This window comes from Alosa alosa, chromosome 14 (assembly GCF_017589495.1).
Source record: "Alosa alosa isolate M-15738 ecotype Scorff River chromosome 14, AALO_Geno_1.1, whole genome shotgun sequence".
Taxonomy (NCBI): domain Eukaryota; kingdom Metazoa; phylum Chordata; class Actinopteri; order Clupeiformes; family Clupeidae; genus Alosa; species Alosa alosa.
Window position 1 is genome coordinate 20,387,351 of NC_063202.1, and position 19,066 is coordinate 20,406,416.

General features: G+C 44.2%; 1 protein-coding gene across 2 annotated transcripts in view; it reads right to left on the minus strand.

The window, feature by feature from the left end:
- The window catches only part of LOC125307312 (gamma-aminobutyric acid receptor subunit alpha-2), a 34,436-nt gene extending 16,233 nt beyond the window's left edge, over positions 1–18,203 (minus strand). Inside the window, exons 1-7 of one of the 2 annotated variants that reach the window (XM_048263226.1) lie at positions 17,838–18,203; positions 17,316–17,401; positions 15,551–15,666; positions 9,558–9,625; positions 4,627–4,847; positions 2,636–2,718; positions 1,096–1,233 (exon numbers count right to left, since the gene is read on the minus strand). In XM_048263226.1, the coding sequence (XP_048119183.1) occupies positions 1,096–1,233; positions 2,636–2,718; positions 4,627–4,847; positions 9,558–9,625; positions 15,551–15,666; positions 17,316–17,386 (697 nt within the window). In that variant the 5' untranslated portion in view covers positions 17,387–17,401; positions 17,838–18,203. Of the gene's footprint in view, positions 1–1,095; positions 1,234–2,635; positions 2,719–4,626; positions 4,848–9,557; positions 9,626–15,550; positions 15,679–17,315; positions 17,402–17,837 lie in introns of both variants that reach the window. The other variant, XM_048263225.1, reaches the window with a different exon arrangement.
- Between the last annotated feature and the right edge of the window lie 863 nt (positions 18,204–19,066).

A 19,066-nucleotide genomic window follows, 5' to 3' on the forward strand; every position in this document is an offset into this window, starting at 1 on the left:
CCGGAAAGGGACTGAGTGGCTGAATGAGAGGAAGAGAGAAAGAGAAAGGGGGGAACAGTAAAGGAATGGGATGAGAATGAAGGAGAGAGAGACAAAGAAAGAGAGAGAGAGCGAGAGAGAGAGAGAGAGAAAGAGAGAGAGATAGACCAGAGGATGAGAAAGAGAAGGAGAGAGTGCACAGAGTAGTTAACCGGCGAGTTCCCCCATCTGTGTCCCGCCCCGGGCCGTTTTTTGTGGTCCGTCTCTCGGATGCGTCTGTCCTCCAGTGGCCTGCTCGCTTCCCGGTAAAGTGGAGAGTCTTGTTGTGGTTGCTGATTCAGGCCCCGTGGCCCGTGCCAACGCGAGTGTTTGCACTCCGACTAAATGGCACGGCGCTGGAGAGTGCAGCCAGTATTAGGGGGAAGCCATTTGAAAGATGTTTTATTGTGGAGGGGCGCGAGACGAGGAGGTGACGGGGAGGTCACTGCACACACTGACAGACCCCTGAGTGCGTGTAAACCTCACGGAGAGGAGCTGACGACATGACAAATTCTATGTTACCTACATGGGCTACATGTGTCCCATGAATATGGTGATGCCTACATGACCAAGACACACGCAACAACAACAACTCATGCAACAAAGATGATTATATGACTATGCTGTTGTTGCGTTTTTTAAATTACACAATTAAGTACAGTAGAGCAGCACTGAGGAGCAGCAGCGTGTTGGTACTCGGGTATGTTGGTGTAATTACATACAGGATCCTGGGAGATTGTAGGTGGGATTTAGCTAAAGTGCATATAAGCACAGACTGCCACTGTAGCATTACAGATGGATAATTAGTATGGAAGGTTGTGCTTAATGGTATAATAGTGGTTTAGGTAAGGCTATTAAGTGAGTGCTATTTCTTTTAAAAGTTCAAACAGGTTTAGAATTCAAATTCATCTGCAAATGACTGGTGAAAGAGAAAAGGTATTCTTTGCTTCAACATGCTTTCATTAGTGTGATATCTGACCTGCAACAATCTTTCATTAGTGTGATATCTGACCTACTACATGCTTCTATTGTCTGATATCTGACCGGCAACATGCTTTTATTAGTGTGATATCTGACCTGTGCTGGATTTGATGGTCTCCTGTCCGACTGTCTGGCCAAGCAGATCGTACTGGTTGAGTCGGGAACTCTCTTCCTCCACCACGACTGTAGTGTTGGGAGTCCACTCATAGGTCACTTCTGACATGGTGTAGGCATCTGGAGGACAACAACAAGAACAAGAACAACACCGTTGGCATGTCATTAAACAAGGAAAATATCAAATGTACGGAAAGGAAAATACGGACTTAAGCAGACATGGACAATATTGGATTATCGAGGCACCTAATTAAAGACAAAAGCTTGCTGTTTGCATCTTGAACCAGACAGTAAAACAGTTTAGCGCCAGCACTCTGCACTTAGCAAGGCAAGAAACTATAACTAGACATTTTTTTTTTGTTTCTATACTGAACAAAGCCAGGGAGAGTTTGGTGTCTGCATCTAACAAGATGAGGAACAGCTCAGTCCAAGCCCCACTACACAGCAGGCAAGAGAAGCAAGAGGGTTTCCACACTAATACCCACTTATTACTTTTTCTCAGCAGGCATCAGGACAGAAACAAAGGCCCTGATAATGACTCAGCTTTAAATACCACGGAGTTGGGCAAGCATTCGCCTCTGAGTTACATTACTCAGCTATAAATACCACAGAGTTGGAGTTGGGCAAGCATTCGCCTCTGAGTTACATTACTCAGCTATAAATACCACAGAGTTGGAGTTGGGCAAGTATTCGCCTCTGAGTTATCTCTGCGCCTGTTTGGTAACAGTCTCGGCCTTCCAGGGCAGTTGCTGCGATGACACCCCAGCGGTCCCTTGCTTTCTCTTGCCCCATCCATCCTTCCATCGTTCCATCCTTCTTTCCATCCTTCTTTCCATCCCTCTCTCCCACATCCCATGCTAAATATGATGAATATCAAATGGCAGAGAATATTAGACGTAGCGCTGCCAAGTGGTGAGTCATCAGGCCATTAGAGAATGATCCTTTTTTTTCTACCTCTCAGCACCTTCCCTTACACTAAAGAGAGAGAGAATGAGAGAGAGAGAGGGAGAGAGAGAGAGAGAGAGAGAGAGAGAGAGAGAGAGAGAGAGAGAGAGAGAGAGAGAGAGAGAGAGAGAGAGAGAGAGAGAGAGACAAACAAGCATGCACTCAGGACGCATTCACTCAATCTGACATTTGATGTCAGGACCCAGTTACAAATTAGCACCCATCGGATTTTTTGGGAGATGGTAACACTATTTATATCAGGGAACTGCACAGTAGGCATTTCCCCCCGATTTGAATGATGAACTTTTATCATTGATCTAATTTCCATAACAGTACCTGTCAAGGCATATAGATCTCTAACTACGAGCCAGATGTTTAGTATGGCAGGGCTATGAATTTACCATAGCACCATTACTGGAAGAGTAAACCTGTCCCTAGCACAAGTTATGATGAGCATAAACTTCGCCCAAATTCATTAGGGAAGGCTGTATAAACTTTGTTTTGTTGTGCTTTAAATATTAATTACAATTGTAGCATAACAGTATGCGTTGGAAGGTGTGTGCAGAGGGTAGCTTACAGCTGCCAAATTTGAGAGGGCAGGAATGGAAGTCCATGGGGAAGTCCTCAAGGTGCATCGGGCATTCTGCATGCACTGTCAACCTATGGCAGACAGAGAAAGAGAGAAGGGGGGAGAGAGAGAGAGAAAGAGAGAGAGATAGAAGGGGAGAAAGAGAGAGATAGAAGGGGAGAGAGAAAGAAGGAGAGAGAGAGAGAGAGAGAGAGAGAGAAAGAGGGATGGTGGAGATGAGAAGTGATAACAAGTGAGAGTGTGAGAGCAAAGAGATTTGTATTGTAAACATCATAATTAATTCATAGCTTGCAACCACCTCAACAAAATCACAGTGGAAAGGACACATCTGATGCCTTTGACAAAAGTGATGCATTGAGATGTTGGCTAAGACACATGCGCCTCGTCCACAGGGTAACTCTGGGGAAATTTGCCTGCCCTAGTCTCCCAGCATGTTCCTCTAAAGTCAGTCAATTCGGCCGGTGGCACAAAGGCCCTCCGTGACATCTGCAGAGACTCACTACTCAGAATAATAGCTCCTGTCACAAGTAACGGCCTGCCACTAGCTCTGCACTAAATCACTCTCTTATTGATTCAGGAGCACTTTAACATTTTCAGCTTCTGCCCGGGCAGAAGGAAGGGGAAAGAAGGCAATTTCAGGTGCAGAGGAAAAGCCAAAAAAGGAAGCCAGAGCGAAAGTAGAGGACTATGACTCAGGGTGCCCTTTAAATGTTAAGCAAGGATCAAACAAAATCATGTTCCTATTAGAGTATAACTACTTTTTGGAGCGGTCATGTTTTCATTTAAAACATGGTGCTGTAAGGGTCCTGACATTCCTGATAATCCTTTCAATCATATGTGGACTTTTGATCAGCTACTCTGCTTCATGGATGTGTGGGGCCTACTGTGGGCCTATTGTGGGCCTACTGTCACATGCTTGTCCACAGGATAGGAATATTACATTGAAGTGAAACTTTTCCATATTAAAGGGACACCAGGCAACATTTTGCGTTAATTAATCATCTTTGTAAGTCGGTATATGGTTAAATGATTCATTACAGAGCGAAAGAAGACTCTCTTACCGGCCCCTACTACATGTAGGAAGAATACGCCGCTTGCAAGTTTGGTGTATCTAACCCGCCGACTTTCAGTCTCACAAAGTCTCAGACATCGCGAGAAGCAGGATCAGTTTACATCCTGCATCCTCAGCACAGAGGCAGGCTAACGAAACGCTAGCGATTGTTGCAAACGTGTGTATAATAGCAGAGCCGGCGAAGAAGCAGCGAAAACCCTTGACGGAAGATGCAAAGAAAAGGAAAAGAGCTTCAGACCGAGCGAGGGCTCGCACACGTATCAACATGTACAGACGCTAGGGGGAGCTTCGTAGAGAAAAAACACCAGGCTTTCCTGGTGTCCTTTTAAGCCGAGTCAAATGTATTACTGTAGGTCTACAAGGGTTCTATAATCAAATGTTATATTTTCAACAGTGTGCAAAGAGCTTCACGATTTCCTTTTTCCCCTCATTGGTTCTGAAAAGTGGTTCTCACAGTGCTTTTATCCAATTAATTATGTTTTACAGTGCAGTGTAGATGGACAGAGTTACCTAACCCAGGCAACTTATTATCAAACAAATCCCATGTTAGTTATGGAAAAGTTCTCTCAATGTTTTCGTCACCTGTCTGATTTGGCTGTGACATACAGGCACCCGGCAGCATAGACAGGGCATTGTTCTAGGGGAGCTTAGATGGAAATCGGCTGGATATGCACATGAATGGGGCTAAAACCTGAACCTAGGCCTATACCTTCATTACGCCTGCTCCCTTAGAGTAAGGAGAAAAGTGTATAATTATCGTTATGCCTGCTTTCTATTATTCTCATTAATGATATTCCATTACCTCAATTACTCCATACAATTACGTCAGGCAGTTTGGATAAAAGCATGGACTGCATGAACCTGAATCTATTGCTAGCAACAGTGAGATCTCCACTCTCCACCGTACCTCATTGTGTAGAGCAGGGTGCCGTCATCCTGGATTCTCAGTAGCTTGTTGGGCATCGTCATGTTGTGGGCAACCGATTTCTTGCCATTGTGGAAGAAGGTGTCTGGTGTCCAGATCTTGCTGGCCATGAGGTTGTTGAGGCGCAAGATGTTCATGGGCCCATCGAATTTGAGCCTCTCGTCCTTCCAACTTTGGCGGAAGAAGACATCTATTGTGTACTCCTGTCAGGTCAGACATGAGGCCATTATTCAATCGTCACCGTGACCATCCATCAGCAACTCAGTCACGGCTGTCAAAACAACGCCACTGAAAAACACATCATATCTTGCTCATAACTCTCCCGCTATGATTTCGTGCTGATCACCTCCCACCCCTATATGTTCCTGTGGCTCCTGCAGGTTTATGTGGGGGGCCATTATCAAGCAGCGGCGCATGTTACAGCACACAGCATAAAAAAACACAAACACACTGTCATGTGCACTTTCTGAAACGGCTACAAAAGCCTGCCCCAGTCCATAAAAATGCACACGCTCGACGTCACACGTTACGCAAACGACACCAGTGGGGGCAGTGAAACAGCACACAGGATAAACGAGCCCCTTTTTTACGAGTGCGGGCGTGCGGCAGGCCGCTGGAGACGGGGCGGAGGGGTTATTTAACAGGTGCAGTCTGGCGCACACTCTCGCTCCGCACTCCTCGCTCCGCACCCCGCTCCACTCGTGTGTCCCCAACTGACGCGCTTGTGCCGGGTCCCGGCCGAGGCCCTGGGGCCAAGAGTGCAATTCAGAAGCCAAACAAGCCACGGCCCTCTTTGCCCTTCCGCCCCCTTCTCTTCCTCCTTTCCTCTCCTCCCCTCCTCCTCCTCTCTCTCTCTGCTTCACTTCATCCTCCACTCCATTCTTACAGCACACACGCTCTCTGTGTTGCTCAGAGGCAAACCCCATTAATAGGCATGCATGATGGCTGGCTGTGTGTTTGAGCGCGGACGTGTGTGTTCATATGTGAGTGTGTGTGTATGTGCGCATGCATGTGTGTATATGTATACAGTGGACTTACAAAGTACTTAAACTCAAACTCAAATTATAATTGCCATTTATCGCAATTTACCCAATACTGCCAACTTTTGGCCATCATGAAAAAAATAAATAAGACATAAAAACCTACAATCTCTATCACACAATCTCTCTTCTTCTCTTTGTATGTGTGTATGTGTCTATGTGCATTTTGTGTGTGTGTGTGTGTGTGTGTGTGAGTAAGTGTGCGTGTCTTTTCCTCCCTTGTGTCGGCGGGATGAGATAAACAGGAGCGCATGGCAAGGCAGCAGCCACAACAGTAGGGGGCTCCGCTGAGCTGGGGCCAAAAGGGAGACAAAAGCTGCCGCAGATCCATCATGGCCCGCTGCAGGCAGGGGGGTGCTGCCCGAGGTGTGGGGATCTTTATCATACATGTGGATGACAGCATCTTAAGAGACTAGAGGAGCTTAAGCATTTTTCATCCCGGCTTTGGCCGCCAGTGCTGCTCTGACAGAGCCCGATGAATGTCTGAGGCGCTATCGCGGGGAGACAAAACAGACATTCTACAGGAGGCAAATGGAGGGGCTGGCGGGGGTGGAGGGGAAAGGAGTGGGCGGGGGTGGGGTGGGGTGGGGTGGGGTGGGGACTTTATTTCTAGCTTATTGGTGAGGGACTTTGGACATTGGAACAGCTGTGGTATAGAGAGTAGAAGTACTGTAATCAGTTTACGCTGTGGAAAGAGGAGGAGTTCTATCCAGAGGAAATGAAAACGGCGAGAGTGCGTCCCTTTGAAATGAGGCATCCAGGCATAGGAACGGCGGCAGGCGCGGGCAAATGATCACTCTTAATGGCAGGGGGCCGCTGAAGCACCTGGAGCTGCTGTAGCGCTGGACACAGGAACCAGGGCTGTGCTAAATTGCTCCATAACCTCCTCGAGGTTGTTTACAAAATGCCATAAACTCACGCCTCATTAGGCTTCATTAAAGTGGCAACGCGGTCCCAGAGAGGAGGACTCAGGAACAGACGTAGGCCTAATGTGACGGGTCTGTACCAGCTTAGGGACGGATTCTGCCCACACTCGTCCATGGCTAGTCATCTGCTTTTGGTACCTCTCCTTCCGTTTTTCACAGGAAAACTGCGGTGAAGGAGGGTCTTATAAAAGGAATAGTGAAGCTCATGTCTTTGTGGGTTTACTTGCTTGGTTCATGGGTCCACTGACTGTTGTGGCTTATTCAATCCGGTGTGGGCATTTTGCCAGCATTCAAGTTGGTTGACATCTAGTTAGGATGCGTCTTTGAAATACTTTTTGAGACAGCTATGGGGGAAGTCATTTATCAGCCGCTAAGATTCATTGAGTAAGCCATTTCTAACGTGTGCCGGTTAATAGGTGTGTGTATGAAACAGGACAGATGACTGATGAATGTTTTTGTGTCATGTTCGGAGTGGACTGGAGGGGACAGACGACTTTGCATGACTGAGAGGATCATTTTGAGTAGGCTGCAGATGATTTATTGACACTGCTGCTTGCAATGAACTAAAGACCAAAAAAACTCCTGAAACAACAACATTGAAGGGCCCGTTTTCTATAAAAACAAAAATAGCATTTTAAGTTATTCATTAGATATAAAACTGCATCTGTGAAAGAGGACTAGTATGCGACCCTTGGTGGGGATGGAACCATTTCAGTGGCAGTAAACAAGTGACTAATGTGCTACCTGAATAAGAAATGAAGGAATATATACGAGCACGACAGAACAAGGCTGTTAAAAAAAAGAGCCAATTTTGCCATTTGAAAACGAACGGAAAATATATCAAAGAGTGAGCGAGAGGAGGTTTTTCACAGCTGAACATCTATCTAGGAGGGAGGAAGGAGCGGGGGGGGGTGGGAGGGTGGAAGTCAGTGAATGAGATGAGCTATGAGAAGAGGGCAAATCGCACAATAAGACAGACGGCACATATGGCCTATCTCTTTTACCCACTTACAGAGCATCAGAATGGAACACGGGCTACATCCTCCCCTCTGAATAAAGCATAGTAAGGAGCATCAGCTCACAAAAGAAATGGGAAGGCCCAAGGGGATATGTGCTGTAGCAGAATCAGGCAAGTGGGTTTAGGGGGTTGAGTTAACGTCTTCACAGAGGCTCACACTTAGAACTGCCATGCATTTGGTAAGAATGGCATTTCTGGACGATCCAGATATAAGAAATGCAGCATGTTTAACATTCCTTGAAATATACCGTACTTACAATCAAACTGAAAAGAAACCTCAGACTACAAAGAGACCTCATGCTGGTGTTGTCCTAGACTTATCAATCCTTACACCTAACAGTCAAACCTGACATTATGCAATACCTTTGTTTATTTATTAAGGGTGTAAAGGTATAAATATTCATACTGAACAATTTAGGTAAAAACATTTTCAATGTACCATATGCAGTTTTAAATAGCAATCAACAGTAGGCTTTTTTTGCGTGCGGACAATGTTTTAAATTTGAGTTCCCACACAAACATGTTAGTGTTTGACTGTACAGAGACTGGTCAGCTTAGTTAATTAACAGCAAAAAACATTTGACAACTTTTCAAAATATTATTCCTGCTCATATGTTGAGCATCAGCAATGTGGTCAGTGAATGTTAGACTAGCAGGCTTACTGCATCGAAAATGAACTTGACTTCAAGACTTCAACCATCAATCAATCAAGAGGTATGCACCAAATTGTGACAATTGTGTACTGTTACACCCCTAATATTTACAACAATACAGCATTCCTCAATATGGAAGTGGACTCCATAATTTTGCTTTACATCTTCACATGTGTTAGACAAGGTATCCCTGAATTCAGACACAGATCTTTTAAAGAGTACACACATCATCTCCCATTTGGTCAGAAAGGTTCTGGAATGTATGCAATCCTACTGACTCATCAACAGACAAGCTCAGGAGGTCTGGAGGATCATCCTCTCAAGTCAGGCACAATACAGAGCAAGGGCACTCAGAGAGCGCCGTCTCTCAGCCTTGCCACGCAGCTTCTCCCATTAGGGGCAATTAGTGGCCCCCTCAGTTTGTTTAGAGGGCAATCCAGATCTTTCTGTCTGTTGCACTGTGAAGATGTCGGAGAAAAAGACGACGAAAGCAAAAGGATCATGCGGGTGAATTAAGATGCTGAGTGCTATAATACCAGGTTCTTCATGCCTTACAGCTTCACGGCTGAAATTAATATGTAGCCCACTAGCCAGATGTGTGTGTGGGGTGAGTGTGTGTGTGTGTGTGTGTGTGTGTGTGTGTGTGTGTGTGTGTGTGTGTGTGTGTGTGTGTGTGTAGGTGTGTGTGTGTGTGTGTGTGTGTGTGTAGGTGTGTGTGTGTGTGTGTGTGTGTGTGTGTGTGTGTGTGTGTGTGTGTTTAGACATGAGATCCATTCACATCAAACACACCCTGTTTTATCTGAAATTAATAATCAAATTAATTGCACAGGGGCTGTCAGATGCCAGAAAAGCGCTTTTCTTTTCAAGACTCCAGGAGAGGAGGAACGCCACACCCAGGATATGAGAACTGTCCTTCACCACACAGCTCATTATTGTGCTGCACAGTATTCTGAGACATGAATAGAGAACTATCCACCAACCAATACAAAACAAGGACTGAGAGGGAATTATGTGTTAAGCTCCACTCAGACAACACTCCAAATGCGTTAACTTGAAGAAACCACAGTAGATAATGTGCCCGTAATGGGCTTTCCTGTTGTTCTCATTTACTCACAAGCTATATTCTACTATCTCTCCCTTTGTACTTGACTTATGTCTTTGTGTAATAATTTTTTGCATACTTTATATCGTTGAACATGAGTGATTCAGTGGATACGTTTTAGGGTTTTAAATGTCAACACAGAGATAACAATAGAAAAGAAGGAGGAGCTCTTACCATGTCGGTGTCTGACACAGGGCCAAAGCTGGTGACGTAGATGTTTGTTTTCACCTCTGTTACCCGATCTACAATTAGAGGGGAGAGAGAAGACAAGGACAGAATAAGGAAAGAAAAACACCAACTGCGCCAATCTTCTCTTCCTTTTTCCACTGAAACTTGAAACAACTTTAATGTCTTTCACTTTGCTGTTGTTCTTACACAATCACACCGTCGCCTCACAGACTGCCATGGCAGTTTGTCCATGACAACCAGCTATTCCAAGTAAATGGCTTCAACTCTGTGGTTTCCCCCTAGTTATCTTTTCATAACAAACCACAGGATTTGTCCTCTTTTCTTTGGGAGCTGCCCTGTGTCTTGATAGGTGCAGTTTTCTGCGGTTCACCAGCCTACATTTATGTTTGTCTGTCATGAAAATGTTTGCACCAGTGCTTGCCTGATCCAGAAGGCTCACTCGGCATCCCACTCCCCCCACACACACACCCCAACCAATCTTATTTATCCCCCTCTCCGACTCAAGACTCCCCTCCACTGTAAAGAGCTGTTCATTAGGCTAAACAAAGTGCTATCAAGCAGGAGAACTCGACCCAGCTCTCCCCCTTTATATGGCAGGAGGGAGGGGAGGGGAAAAAATTTACCTCCAGAGCCTATTCATTTACAAACCCATATAGATCAAATGGAACAGGCAATAAGGGTAATTTACACCGACTCCCAGCCATGCTGACGCATTTCTAATAGCACACTCCTCTAACTATGCGTGTGTGGGTATGTGTGTGCGTTTGTGTATATGTATGTGTGTCTATGTGTGGGTTTGTGAATGTGTGTGTGTGTGCAATAATCTGTGTGTGTGTGTGTGTTTGTGTGTATGTCTGAGTATATGTGTGGGTCTTTGTGACCATATGTGCAGACGTTTGTATAATATTAAACACCAAATGCTGCAGAAGCAAGGGGCCATCTATTTCATTTAAAAAAGGAGGGTGCGCCCGACCATCGACTTCCCCAAAGTGATTTAGAGACACAGGAGGGAATGAAAGGTTGCAACAAGACAACTAATGAGTGCTGTCATCTAATTGTCTTATGAAGAAATATGACCTGGTTACTCTGCAAACAAACACACACACACAGACACACACACACACACACACACACACACACACACACACACACACACACACACACTAATAAAAACAAATAATAAAAGCATGTTGCACATGTCTGATATGCACATACACACACACCAAGCTTAAATACAAAGCAACTGCCTTCAGGGATTTTGATGCAATTTACTATTAAAATCTAGAGTGCATTCAATGCCCGAGGATGCTAGTCTGCTTTATTAATAGATATGTAATGTAGGTTGGTTTATTCATGGCAGAGAATCCTCAGAACTGCTTTGAAAGACCTTGATGCCTCTGTGTTTTTCACCTCACCCCTTAGTATTCATATATGCCCAGAAATATCAAAATCTGCCAGGACAGATGGAGATGACGGGTGTGCCTGTTTCTTTCCAAGTCAAAATGAGGGGTTACTGAAGAAACAACAACGATGTATTAGGAGGTTGGGGGGAGAATGAGACGAGACTAGACATTCCATGAGAACTCCCACTTTCAAAACAGCGGATGCTCAAACGTTTATGCCTCCAAACCCAAAGAGAGAGAGAGTGTGTGTGTGTGTGTGTGTGTGGGGGGTTGTCTGCCATAACAGATGAGCTGAGGGTGGCTGCGGGCCTGCCTGAATTTAAATTTCCAGCGGCGGCTGGGTCCTTCTGGGACAAGCGCAGGCACCAAGGTTCTGGGGACTGGGTGGGGGGTTGGGTTGGAAAGGGGGTGGAATTTAGATGGCGAATATGAGTGTGTGTGTGTCTGTGTGTTGGGGGTCTGGTCGGTTGGTTTTGCATGTACTACCTTAATAGGAGCAGCACACACACACACATGGTAATGCATGCACACACACACACAAGCACACACACACACACACACATGCACACACACACACACACACACACACACACTCAGGTACACACTCTCACACACACATGGTAATGCATGCACCCTGTCTGCGCTTCAGTTAGAGCCAGCTGACAAACGTGGACACCTGCACCTCTCTCACCTGCTGCCAATTCGCCCGCGCAGGCAAACACTCCAACCACCCCTAATGATCCCGCTCCAGCTTATGGACGAGAGCATGCCAACATCCATTTAAGTCTTAAATAATAACCAACAACACATCCCTCTGGCATAGCTCAGCCCTTACAATGCAAGTACTGTATTTCCACTGATTGGCCATGGTTTCTAAATTAGAGCTGCACATAACTGCTCTAGTAACTGACTTCTTTTTATATTTACAAAAATTGCTCTCCAAAGCAAATTCTCTGCATTCGATGTTCAAAACCATTTACAAGTTGTCCTGAAGGTGCCCTTAGCTTCTGTAAGTATGTTATGGTACCGTCTCAGTCTGTTGCACTGGCCTTGTATTCCCAAATGAAGAGTCTGCAGTCGTACCACCACATCCCCCTCTACCCTCTCCAGGCACCTTGCCCCCCATGAGACTCCTGTGTGGAGTTTTTATTGTGCTGCTTCACACCATCATTCACTTCCTATCATCGATTAACAGTCCCCTCCTACGCTGTTTATCATCATCCTGCAATTGGGTGCCTGATACCTGCTGGGCTGGGGAACCGGCGACAAAAATCACCTTCAGCTCAATCAATAGCCCACTCTTGAGGACAAAATAATAATGAAAGGGCCGTCCTATGCTGCCCTGAAATGTGATTTTTATTAGATCATTAAATCCCCTGACCGGTGCTGATAACTGCACCGCTCGGCCAATGTTGAGGGATTGCTCTCTGATTCGCTCGCAAACCTTAATCACCCCGAGGAGGCGCTGCTGCCCATGCCATCTGAGCGTGTGCCAAAGACAGAGGTGAGTGTGTGTGTGTGTGTGTGGGAGGGGGGTCTGTGGACCCTTTCACCTTTTCAAAGACAAATATTTCACTCACAACCTTTCCATGCCTTCATGAAAGCTGATCAGCTGTGATGGCCATTCTGTGATTGGATAATCAGGGATAATGACACCACATTTTCTCTGACTGCAACCACAACATCTCATCTCCCCCATCTGCCCCACAGTATATTTAAGTCACAATTACATAGTGAGCAACCACAGGAAATCTGTTCTTTACTCGAAAAACAGGACATTTACTTTTAAATCATGTGGCAGAAAAACACAAAGCAATTTACAGAGTTCCCACTCTAAGTCAAATGTAAAATTCCATGACTTTTCCCTGACCATTTGGGAAATAAATGGGCATTGAAAGAACAAAGTAGGGCTAACCACAACCACTCAAGCGAGCACAGTAATGGAAAAAGCTAATAACATGATAATCACAGATGCTGTGTGGAAATATATTTGTGTTAATGTATTTTGGCAAGTACATTTTCATCTGCTCAAACAAAATTCCCTGATATTCCCTGACTTTATCCCAAAAATTATATATTTCCCCCGACTTTCCATTTTTGGAATAGACTTCTATGATATTCAAGAAATTCCATGACCCGTGGGAACTGAGCATAGCACAAATAATCTCTCTAACCACTGTGAAGAAATGAAAATGTCTTAGCAACTCTTCCAAAATGTCATAGCGATATTACTACTGTACATCTTATGATATCTCGGGTCTGAGAGGCAAGACAAAATACGAGAGCCTTTGATCTCTTCCCAAGATTGTGGGACACCTGAAAACGGACTGACACTGAAAGAAAAAAAAAAGGTTACACTAAGCAGCCCTGTGGGGACAAGAGATGGTCAAAGTACATCTGTGTACACTGATGATGGAGAAAGTCCATCTATGTACCCTAATAGTGGATTCTACAACACGCACACACACACACACACACACACACACACACACACACACACACACACACACACACTTTCTGTATTCAGTCTCAGATGAGCTTGACATATGGGCAATATGCTCACTTGGCCCTGAGTGCTTTGAAGTTGACCAAACCATACTATGTGACAGACCATCAAGCACCATTGGCTTCACCTGCGTCTATCTAAACGATGTATCACAGATGATGTTCTATAAATCCTTTGCTGAAGTGGACATGGCAATCAGTTAGTAGAAGACTAGAGCTTGAGTTCGTACCAACAGATTACCATGACTACCACATGTTTACTGGGTACATCGTGACAACTCCTATAAATACCTCCACGTTAGTATCCTACACAATTATGGCTCTCTTTTCAAGGCTGTGTTTTCACAGCATGCAAACATGAAGCAATGCTGGTGAAGCCGCTCATCATTTTAAATGAAATGAGGTGAAGTCAATGGAGCTTCAGCCGTGAATTTGTTTCATTTCATCAGCCCGCCTCACACTACTCAAGCTCTGGCCGTGGCATCTAAATGTCAGCCATGTTTGTGGCCAAGTTGGATTGAGTGTGGATGAGCTGCCATACCACCTCAACCTGGCCGGGCTGCTACCGCCGTTACCGCTGCTGCTGGTGCTGCTGGTGATGACTCGTCACTCTTGCGTTCGTGGCACTTTGATTGGTTTCTCCGATGGATGGGGCGGCCCTGCGTCAGGGTGAGTAAGAGGCTGAGCTCCTGACAGACTGCCAGACAAACCCAATCACTTCACGTCTGTTTTCCCTTCCACTCCTCGTCTGGATGGACACAAGCGCTTGTGTCTTTTAATGTGCACCGTTTGGCTGCTCTCGCATCGCAACAATTTAATTTGCTCTCGTTAGCTTTAAGTAATAAATGATGGTTGAGACAGGGGGCTGGGCCTGAGTCAGTTCAGCTGAGTATAAAATAAGCAAGGGTCACTTCTCTAAAAGCAATGTGTCTGGGTTGTCAGTTGAAACATTCAAATCAGCTGACTGCACTGCTTTGGGATGACCTCCCAATCAGATGTGCCTCTTAGGATTGACCCTTCACATTGACCACATGGATCAAGTACAAACGACAGTGTCCAATCAACTAACGAGAGATCTACAGGGAGCTTACTAGACCCTAATGATGACCCCAGAGTGCTAATGGTCGGGCTTGGTGGGGGTCAAAGTGTGCAAGGAGGCAAGACAGGAAGATGAATGGCCTGGGAGAGCCAGTGGGACAGTGGAGCTGTGAAATGGACACTAAGCCTCATTCTTTTTCTTTTTTCTCTTTTCTTTCTGTTTCGTTTTCTTTATTTTTTATAGCACAAGTTTTAATGCAGCAGCGGAAGGTTATGAATAACAAAGGCGGTTTACAGCTCCAGTAAAAACACAGATCTTTGCCCGTGTTTGAACTCTTGCCATTCCTTATTTATGATGTTTGGTCATCTCAAACTTGAGCTGATGCTTTTGGCAGTAGCCTAAACGTAAATGGACGGAACAGAGTTTGACTATTGTCAATGTACAAGGATACAAGGATACAAGGAAGTTTATTGTCACATGCATATAGCAGTGAAATTATGTCTGGTGTCAGCCTATTTGTGCATTTATGGGGGGGTGAAAAGTGCAGTAGAAGAGGGGTTTAGTAGATTAAGTGGCAAGGGCTGCATAAGAAAGGTGGGGGAGGATTGGGATTGGGGGGGGGGGCACCAACAAGGAGCACCCAAGAGCAACAGGGGCAAGGAAAAACTCCCTTACCAAGGAAGAAACCTTGGGCAGATCCACGGCTCAAGGGGCTAACCCAACTGCCAGGGGTCTTGGTGTGTGTGTTGGGGGGATAACAAGGGAGATGGGATAGTGTGCTGTGTATGTGGGGAGAGGGCAGTGTGCAATATGTGTGTTTATGTATATGTGTTTACATAACTAGATAGTTCAAATTGCCACCTGTAGTAAAATAAGTGAAATGTGTCAAATGGGAACAATATCACCAGGTCTCATTTGCTAGATAAACTAAATGGTTACTCCACACAGAGAATGTAATGAAAAAAAAAAACAATGGCTTAAACAGCGTAATGTAATTGGCACAACTCAGCACAGCAGGTTCCGTGTCTTACCTCCAAGGCCAGGTCTCAGTCGATTATCGTAGCCATCCAGAAGTCTATCCAGGATCCGTGTAAAGAGTGTGATGTTGTTCTTGAAGGCATCTGTACTGGCGTCACCAGAAATCGACCTAAAAGGGATTCTGATACGTGTTAACCAGTTGTTCATGAAGGTTACCTACAGCAAAAATGTGAAAAACCTGTATTGTTAAGTACTGTTATTACATCATCATGACATGGCAATACCCATTATGGGGTTGGTCTGGTAAGGGCCTATTTTTTTTAAATAATTATACTATTATTGATTTATTAAGCAGATCGACCAACAGTGTTAGACAGACAGGAGAAACATTTTCGGCCAGACTCAAAATTCAGCCAACAAGGTTTGCTTCCTACGCAGATGCATTAGTGAATGTGCCAAACCCTTCTAAAGCCTTTCTCTGTGTCCTGTAAACGAGTCTTCCTTCCACTGCAAATTGCTGATGTGTAAGTTACAAGCACTTTAAAGCACAATGACTCCTGTACACCATTACTCCTGTAGAACACCATGCTATATGCTATAAGAGTCTGAGGGATAATGGCAGCTAATTAATGAGAATTATTGGTACATTCAGCAAGGTTTGTGTAATATGTTACTATAGTCACCTGCCTATATATAATTAACACAATGCCTTGTCTAGCCTATGGTGACTGATGCCGTTTTGGGTTTCAAGAGAAAAGTGGTAAATATGCAACACAATTAGAATATGTGTTGCCAACAATAGCCCATTTTCTCAAAGCTTGTTTTTCATATAAAGTCGATTAGAATGATTCCCCATAAAACTTTGACATCTATGCAAAAATGTATAAAATGTCAAAGTTTGTAATGAAATTAGAACATGTAGGCTACTATTGGTAGATAAGTATCCCTCTAACATCTGGTGTCTTGTTCCATGACTAACAGCTAGGTCATATTCGTGCTTCAAAACAGTTATTTCTAATCACAATTTCATTGTTAAATAGCCTAATGTAAATAGCCTAATGAAAGACATTACAGCTTGACATTTGAGTGCGACATTTTGTTTCTGATCAAAACTAACGAGGTAGTTAACTTTGCTGGAGGTCAAGTGAAATGATTTCTGAATAGGTAAAGGTAATCTGCTCAGGTAAAAGTCACACTTTCTTCGCACACGCTGGCGCTCTGAGGCTGGAGGTGACTAGCGCGGACCGTGTCGTTTTTAAGTGTGTGTAGGCTACTGTGTAACATTTTAAGGTAGAGATTTATGGGTGATGTATCCAACGCAGCAAGTTGACGAAATAGGCAATTATAAATTAATAAACAAACGACCAAACAAACAAATAAAAAAACATTTGAACCTTACCGCTTGGCCAGCAATCAATGTTGTATTTGTGAAACGCGCCAGGCACTTTACTATCAGATCTGACAAAACTCAGTCAACCTGCACTTGATGAAACGGGGCTCCCTCCTAATATTCAATAGGCTACTCCTCACACTCCTCTCTCAGCGAAGCTGAAATCTGACTCCACCTAGAGAAATCGTTCAGGTCCAGGAGTGCGGGACTTGATACTATAGCCTACCATACTGTTTAAGATTGTCATTCAAACAAACAAAAGCTTACCAGAAAAAAGTGATGTGACCTTTAAAATGAAGTGTAATTACTGTAATGTGTATCAAGACAGGAATCTGGACTAAGGACCAACTTGATGGGCTGACGCTGTAGGCTATTAACACTCATGGTTAACACTTTCTTTTCTCACTGAATTGAAATGAAATGCTTACCTTGAGTGCAAAAGCACAGCTAAGGACAGACAGAAGAACAGATGGCAGAATATGATCACCCTCTCCCTCATTGCTGGTTTGAACACCTACAGAAAATAGAGCGGAACGGGGGAAAGCCGTTGAATTATTACACTTTCAGTAGTATTTATACTTACTGACAGTTAAGAATGATCTACTAGTAAGCTACAATTATATTTGACGGAAACAATTTATTTTTTCTGTTAATGTCAAAAAATGTAGGCTATTTTGGTGGACAGCCATTACATTCATATTTGCCACACGTTAACAAAGACCACTTCATATGCATTGACTGCCACTGAATTTCCAGGCGTTGCATGGTAATTTCCTTTAAAAAAAAAAAAACCGCCTCCGTCCAAAACAAATACAGCTTGTGGATGAGTGTCAAACACTCACGTGTTGGCTACCTCTTCAAATATTCTCCAAATGCACTGCAATGTAGATCTTAAGATCCGCTCATTGTTGTCAGCACGCAAAGCCCTGGAATTAAGTGAAAATGCTCACCTGTTGGATAAGCTGCTTATCTTTGTTTTCCCCCCCAATCCAAACACTGAAGATATGAAAGTTGAGCTCAACAGCTCACGGCACTGATGGTTTCAGTGAGGTGTCGGTGAAGATTTCAAGAGAGCGCGCAACTGCAAACAGGGCGAGCCGTATTATAGTCTACTTCCAGTGCCAATCTCATACATTCCTACTGGAGACCCACGTTTCCAAGTCTTAAAAATAAACAACGGTTATCACCTTCTCTGTCTAACCCCAACTCCAACTCACGGCACTAAGTGGCTCACCTTTGGTTGAGTCTCACTGAGTCCACAATACATATTTTGCGCGTGAGATGGAAGAAAAACTACAAAGAAAGAGCCGCCCGTTGACAACAGGGTCCTAAAGGCAGTGTGTTCAGTGCAATGAGCCTTTTCTGCAAATCAAGATTGTGACGGAATGAGGTAATGTTGAGGGGTAGTTAGTTACTATGGGGATTTCACAATCTTTCAAAACGATATTAATGTTTTATTGTTAATAATACATGATGGTGAAGATGACGATTATGTTGATGATGATGGCCATGGTGTGTCTGATGATACCAAAGAGACAAATCCTTAATGGTGATGGTAATCATGGTGGTATTGTGAAGAATTTTGGCAGAGATACTAAGAGTTATTCCAACAGCATGTTGGTTAACAAATTAAACAAAATAATATGGGTTATAATGGATACAATTCTGCACCCATCCCCAAAAATATGTACAATGCAGAGTTTTGATGTTGCATACACTGTAGACTAGTGTTTTATAGAATAGTCAATGGAGAAATAAAGTATATGTGGGAGACATTTGGATTAGTTTGTTTTTCATTATATTGGGATAGCCTAGTTCTACTATTGTATATATATATATATAATAAAGGTGTGTGTGTGGGCGTGCATTTGTGTGTGTGTACATGCGTGTGTGTGTGTGTGTGACAGAGAGAGAGAGAGAGTGTGTGTGTGTGTATGTTTACACATATAGCAGTACGTAAAGCACATGTGTAGACAGCACTGCATATGGTGCGTGTGTTTGTATGTGTATACGTGGTGTGTACATGCGTGTGTGTGTTTGTATGCGCATACGTGGTGTGTACATGCGTGTGTGTGTGTGTGTGTGAGTTTGTGTGTGTGTGTGTGTGTTTATGCGCTGCATATGGTGCATGTGTTTGTATGTGCGTACGTGGTGTGTACATGCGTGTGTGTGTGTATGC